The 6,841-nt window shown below is 36.7% G+C and overlaps 1 protein-coding gene across 1 annotated transcript; it reads left to right on the plus strand.

Moving 5' to 3' along the window:
- Positions 1-902: 902 nt before the first annotated feature.
- On the plus strand, positions 903-4,998 carry LOC107662638 (neuroglobin-like). The gene is made up of 5 exons (XM_016452720.1): positions 903-966; positions 1,209-1,442; positions 2,222-2,330; positions 3,501-3,620; positions 3,792-4,998. The coding sequence occupies exons 2-5, from the start codon at positions 1,345-1,347 to the stop codon at positions 3,942-3,944; spliced, it is 480 nt and encodes a 159-aa protein (XP_016308206.1). The 5' UTR covers positions 903-966; positions 1,209-1,344; the 3' UTR covers positions 3,945-4,998.
- Positions 4,999-6,841: the final 1,843 nt, after the last annotated feature.

Genomic DNA, 6,841 nt, shown 5'->3' on the forward strand with positions numbered 1-6,841 from the left:
AGTCATTTAAGTATAGGGCTCTATGGAGAAGTTAATGATATTACACTGTAGATGTAGTAGATTATAGATTTTATATATTCTTCAAATGGTTTTGGTTCCATATAGCGCACTAGTACACATATGGTTTTCTAAAGAACTAGAGAAAGTTTTTCTTGGAACTTGAAATGGTCTCTGATGGTTTTATAATTATTATTAGTTCTAAATGGAATCTTTATTTAAAGAATGAAGAGATGCTTCTAGGCAGAATTCAGTGACGCAGTTGATTTATGAATGTGAGTATGAATACCTTATGCAGGACTTGTTTGTTTGGTTATATTAATTGATGATGCCTTGCCGTTATTTAAAAGCAGAAGTACTTTAAGTATTTATGTTCTTTCACTCATCTACAAAACAGTATATTCAAATGTGTTCTTTGATTATATATGCATATACGGAGTGCCTGAAGGTGCCAAACTCTCACCTGTAGGAGGAGCTATGGCTCATAACATGTGCTACAAGCAATGAAGATTAGAGATATTTCCATTCTGTCCTTATTTACTGTCCATTTGAGCACAGTATCACAGGGGTGAGAGCATTTAGGACAGTTACAGTGTGACTGAATAAAAACACAACATACATTGAAATATTTGTAAGTTTTTGTTTCCCCTTTTTTTAAAAGGAAGATTGTCAAAAAGGTTTCCTCATCCTAGTTTGAATGCACATCAAGCAGCATCTATGAGGTTAGATGCAGCAGAGAGGGGAGAGGGAGCAGATAGAGGAAGAGATAAAGAGAGAGAAAGTGAGTGAGTGTTTGCATGTGTGTGAGAGAGCGGGGGGAGCAAAGAGGAAAAGAGAGAGAGAGCGCAAACACAAGGATAGCAGGCTTGACATACATATTCGCAGTGAACAAACAGAAACCTTAATGCCAGAGAAAGACAGACGAAGCCAGTGAGAGAAGAAGGTCACTTCTAGAGCAGTGAAGGAACGGTACGTCAGCTTCAAACTGTTTATTGTGACCATAAAGTCAGGGCTAAGTTAGGTGTCTTCTCTTCTAGATGTTGAGTGCATGAAGCATCGGTTGGAAAGCTTTGCAGTAAAATTGATGTGAATGCATTGCAACTAGTAAACTTGTAAATGAAATGTATTTGAACCTATAGTCCCTCATGCACGCTCCTCTGATAAGTCTTATTTGTCCTTGGAAAATGATATGCAATGTTGGCACTTCACAGGGGGGTCATACCTGAAGACTGAACTCTGGAAGTCTGGAAATGGGAAATCAGGAGGTCCTACTTTAAGCAGAAGAAGACATTTTGATGCCACACGACTGAAAGACGACCGGGGAACACAGCATTACTGAGGGTCACAATGGAGAAACTCTCTGAAAAAGATAAAGGTCTGATCCGGGACAGCTGGGAGAGTCTGGGGAAGAACAAGGTGCCACATGGAATTGTTATGTTCACGAGGTAATATTTCAGTCATGCACGCTGGCTAATACTCTTTTGCACCAAGGGATATTGCTATTTAATTTAGCATTAAACATTTAAATGTTTATTTAGAAAGTTGCAAACAGAGCTGTGCGGATCAGTATTTCATGTACATGTATGGTGTTTTTGTGGGACAGATGCATTTGTCAAAAAATTATAATTGAATAAAAATAATTATCATAATTAAATAATGCATTTAAAATAAGTAATTATTTATAAAGTAAATACATGTTTTGATTTTATGCAAATAAAAAGCACTTAACACGATCAAAATGGAGTATCCTTGCATTCCATAACTCAAAGATTGTACTCATCATGAAGGTATAGCAATTTAATAAACAAACTAAAGCGTAATCTCTTAAAATCCATCAAAAATTCCCCATCAGTCTCCCACTGTCTGTTCCTCTAACCGCAGCTCAGTAAGAGGCTTGACTTGTTGCTTGGCGACAGGGAGCAGAAAGATCATTTTCATCAGAATCACCTTCTCAGAGGGAAGATGCTACCAAGTATCACTTTCCTGAGTATTCCTCTTCAAACTCGAAATAAAGGATAAAAGTCACTTTCTTTGAAAAAAAAAAAAAAAAAAACTACAAGAAAAAAGGGATACTCTTTGTACTCTTCAACATCAAATGACTTATATTACCTAATTTAATTATCCTTCTCATTAAGGAAATGTGAAATAAGCAATTGTGGTTGAAGATCCACGTCGATGAACTGCTTTGTAGTGCTGCCTCATTAAATGTAACATTTCTTGTTAGGTTATTTGAGCTGGATCCAGCACTACTTACTCTCTTCAGCTACAGCACAAACTGTGGGGTTGCACCTGAATGCCTCTCCAGCCCACAGTTCCTTGAGCACGTCACCAAGGTGAGCCCAGAGGTCAAATGTATAACAATTTGTAAAGTAAAGCGGCAGGAACCTACTTTTGGGCAGTTTCTCAATATATGTTCTTATGCAATCTTGTGTCCTTGTGGTCTTGTTCCACATCACTGTCAACCGCCATTGTTCAATTCCAATATATATATATATATATATATATACAGTATAAATAAATAAATAAATATATATATATATAAGTACTGAGGATAGGAGCAGAAGGTATTCAAGTAAGTTTTAAACTCACTCAAGGCAAGACATTCCCTCTGCAAGCTCGCAAACTTATGACGGCTTGTGAAAGTAAACATTTGCTGATTTTTCTGGTATCATTTTAATAAAGTCATACAGACATGAAGAAAGCATATTGTCTTTTTATTGGCATATCTAGAATCTTAATACTGGCAAAGCATAGGGAATATTTAATATACATACTCTTTATACACATGTAAGTGGTGAATTAAAAATATATAAAACAATGTAAAAAAATAACATAAGTAAATGTTTAATAATTATTGTGCTTTAAATTGGGCCACTACTTAAAATGTGTTGGGGCAGTCAGTTGAGCAACAAGATCATATCATATCTCAATTCTCAAAAAGATGCATTTTGTGTCCTCGTATCCAGACTGGCAAGACCAGTCTTCATGAGAACGCAAGACTGTTCTTTGTATTTTTAGAACTGAGAAACAGCCTTGGAGTGGCGTTGTTGGTAAAGTAGTTGATGGGCCGGTAACTGAAAAGTTGGTTGCTCACAAAGAGTAAAGGGCATGTCTAGATGGACATTTTAATCCTAATCCCTCACCTACAGCAAAATTGCCTGAAAGCTGCATTTGCTCCCATCATATGTCGAAAGATCAACTGATATGTTTGGTTGTTGTTTATTACACCATAGAACCACATGGTTCATTTAGGACCAGGGTGTCCGATCCTGCTACTGGAAGACCCCCTTCCTGCAGAGTTTAGCTCTAACCCCTGACCTAGCAAGACTTTCAAGCAGGTGTGTTAAAACAGGATGAAGCTAAACTCTGCAGGAGCTGACCTTCCAGGATTGGACACCCGCAATTTAGGCAAATAAACACTTCTATAATGCTTCTTTCTATTGACTAATTTGGGCTCAAATGTAATGTAAACCCAGCTCAAGAGAGGTTGTATATCTGTCCAGGTGATGTTTGTGATCGATGCAGCTGTGAGCCATCTTGATGACCTACATTCATTGGAGGACTTCTTGTTGAACCTGGGCAGGAAGCACCAGGCAGTTGGGGTGAAGACTCAGTCCTTCACTGTGAGTACACTTTGCCTGCATGGTTTAGTTACGATGACTGAAATGACATAGAGCAGCCATAACACTCAAACATCAAAGATGACAATGAGATTGACAGTGATCTTCGGGAAGAGTCACAGTGATTTTTCGGACCATTAATTGATTGATTGGGTTCTTTCACATGTTCCTTAGGTGGTTGGAGAGTCCCTGCTCTATATGCTTCAGTCCAGCCTGGGTCCGGCTTACACGACACCACTGCGCCAGGCTTGGCTCAACATGTACAGCATCGTGGTATCAGCCATGACCAGAGGCTGGGCCAAGAATGGCGAACATAAGTCCAACTGAGAAGGAGGTAGATGTGAGATTCACATTGGAACACCCTGGAGGTCACCAGATTCTTAAACTAACTTCTCAAAAATCCTTTCAAAGAGTGAGGGGCTGGGATATGGGTCCACCATTGGGAAAATCAGTTCAGCTGAGTTGTATTTTGGCTCACTGAACAGTCCTAACTTTGATAGCTTGGTCTAACTGTAGACTGAGATTGTAGATGAGGTTGAGGTTGAGCTTATTAAGAGTGCCGGATATAGATAGTTTGTGGTTGAAACTTCAAAAGCAAAATTTGCTTTGTACATACAGTAATGACTAAGTACATATAGTAATGACTAAATGTATTTCCTCAAACTATCTTAACTGACTGTCTTGATGTGTTGATGTTTCATGTGAGCGTAAAACAGAGGTTTGACTATGCACATGTGAGCTTGGGCAACTCGTAAAAGTTTTATTTTGATGCCTATTGGAATCAATTTAGACAAAGGCCTTTAAAGCCACTACAATTTAACCCTAAATGACACAGAATTAATTCTATACTCTTGCCTGTGCTGTGTTAGTTTAAGTTTACTGTAAGTTTAGTGATGTTCAGTAAGTTATCTGAGCATGAACATGTGGCAATATGGTCCAAATGATAGTGTCAAAGACAATAAGCAATCAGTAGCCATGATTTTTTTGATGCCATCCAAATGTTCATGTGAAATATTTCGTTTGCCACATTCTTCAACCATTAACAGTATTTCTGGCGATGAAAGTAAATGACGAGAACTGTTACATCCGAAATAGCTTTTGGAATTGTTTAGACTGTTAATTTATGAACGTTTGCCATGTCATAAGTTTACATTTCCATTGTATGGGATTATACTCGACGCATTCTACTCCAAGGCTTACTTACGAAAGACTTGTGTAGATTGTTACTTCACATAAAGTGACTGTTATATCATAGTGACTAGATGATTTGTTCACCTATTTACAATTGTAGATAGTACAAAAATGTTTATGCTAAATGACCCAGTCCAGTGGGGGTTAGCTATAAATAAGAATTTTATTTCACAGTTTTTGTTTGCAATTTTTGTGAATAATATTTTTTTTAAATAGTAAATTGCATTAGTTGGCTTATTACAACCTTGTAAGTTAAGAACATACACACTCTTATCTAAGATAAGAATATTTGTTGCCATAATTATGAGCTATAGAAAAACTTTAAAAGCGATGATAACCTTTTTGCTGCTATTCAGTAGCTTTGTAGAAATGTTTATCTATCTATCTTTATATGAGAGATATTTCTACATTTAAATGGTTCAGGCCAAGTATTTCAAAGTGCGTAGAGCTGTCACAGATATTGAAACTGCTGGTATGTTACATTTTACGTTACTTTATATGACAATACCTACTTTAGGTATATAACCTTTTCTGTATATTTAGGTGTATGTGGATTGATTATTTCATTTTATGTATTGCTCAATGGTGCACTATGATACTTTTTTTTTGCGTAAAATGTATAGATTTTTTTCTCTCTTTAAGACTGTTCTCTTTTTCTGAATACGTGTGTACCACCTAACGGCTTTCCAATAACATCTAAGATGTCTGTCTTTATGGAATGATTAGCTTATTAGTATTGAAAATCTTTTACGAAGATGCAATGGTTACAACATTTTCAAGTAAAAGTGTTCCTTTGTGATAAGCTATGTTTATTGACCATTGAAGTGTCGTGTGTGTAGTGTTTGCTTCTGTGCTTTTTCTCTTGATATTCTGTGACTGAATTGTCTCAATGTCTACCTCACTGAAGCAGCTGATATTAAACAGCGATGTTATGATCTGGCTCATTTCAATTACACTGTACATCCTGTTTCCTCTGCCAGTCACCAATTAAATCAGGATCAGTCAAGGCTCTATGTAAACATGTTGGAAGCTTATTTGTAATAAATGACAGAAATAAAGAAGTTCTTGCTTATGGGTCTCTGCTGGAAATGAGTGAATCGAGTTTCAACATGTTTGATCTCTCTATAGATCTCCTTGTCATTTTTTATAATAATTAGGAGTCAATCTCAGCATACAGTGGCATATATTTGATATGGAAAAAGTTAACTGCTGAACTTTATGAACTTTAAGGGACATATAGTGACAGTTTTACATGGCTAATTCTTAAAGGGTTAGTTCACCTAAAAAATGAAAATTAGCCCATAAATTACTCACCCTCAAGTCATCCTAGGAGTATATGACTTTCTTCTTTCAGACGAATCCAGTCGGAGTTATATAAAAAATTGTCTTAAATAAAAAGCGCCCATCCAAAAAAAAGAAAGTGCCTCACACGGCTCCGGGGGGTGAACAAAGGCCTCCTGTAGCGAATCGATGCGTTTTTGTAAGAAAAATATCCATATTCAAAACGTAATAATCACTTTAATGTAGCTTGTCCTACACGGAAGCAGTTCCGGGTGGATGATGTATGAGGTCAGCTTTGCGTATGCGCTGCTCAGAAGTGACGAACGCAGAAGCGCAGGGGAGAGATCAAACAAAACAACGGTCACTAATTAGAAGTACAAAACGAGGATTTGTAAAGAAGAATGTCGGAGGATTTCGATATAAGCGTGAACTAACCCCTAAATGTACCATGAATCCTAAATATGTAGTTTCAGCCTTGCTGTGACTAAAAATTATTTAGCTATTTTTTTTAATGATCCTAAGTCCAAACCGTAAACCACAACATTATTTCAACCCTTGTTAATAAGTTTGGAAATCATATTCTTATAATCAGAATAAACAATTCTCTTTCAAAACATGTGGACTTTTATTTTAAAACAGTACATTTTTTTTGTGTTGATAAATGGTCTAATAATGGGCTTGCACATATCATTGCACCATGCCACATTATTTGCAGTCAGTATACAGTTTTGTCCACATAACAGAGTTGAACA

This window comes from Sinocyclocheilus anshuiensis, unplaced genomic scaffold, assembly GCF_001515605.1.
Source record: "Sinocyclocheilus anshuiensis isolate Anshui unplaced genomic scaffold, SAMN03320099.WGS_v1.1 scaffold715, whole genome shotgun sequence".
NCBI classification, from domain to species: Eukaryota; Metazoa; Chordata; class Actinopteri; order Cypriniformes; family Cyprinidae; genus Sinocyclocheilus; species Sinocyclocheilus anshuiensis.

Coding starts and splice junctions, on each gene's coding strand:
- LOC107662638 (XM_016452720.1), top strand. CDS start 1,345: ATGGAGAAACTCTCTGAAAAAGATAAAGGTCTGATCCGGGACAGCTGG. Junction 2,331..3,500: donor TCCTTGAGCACGTCACCAAG/GTGAGCCCAGAG, acceptor ATATCTGTCCAG/GTGATGTTTGTGATCGATGC. Junction 3,621..3,791: donor TGAAGACTCAGTCCTTCACT/GTGAGTACACTT, acceptor CATGTTCCTTAG/GTGGTTGGAGAGTCCCTGCT.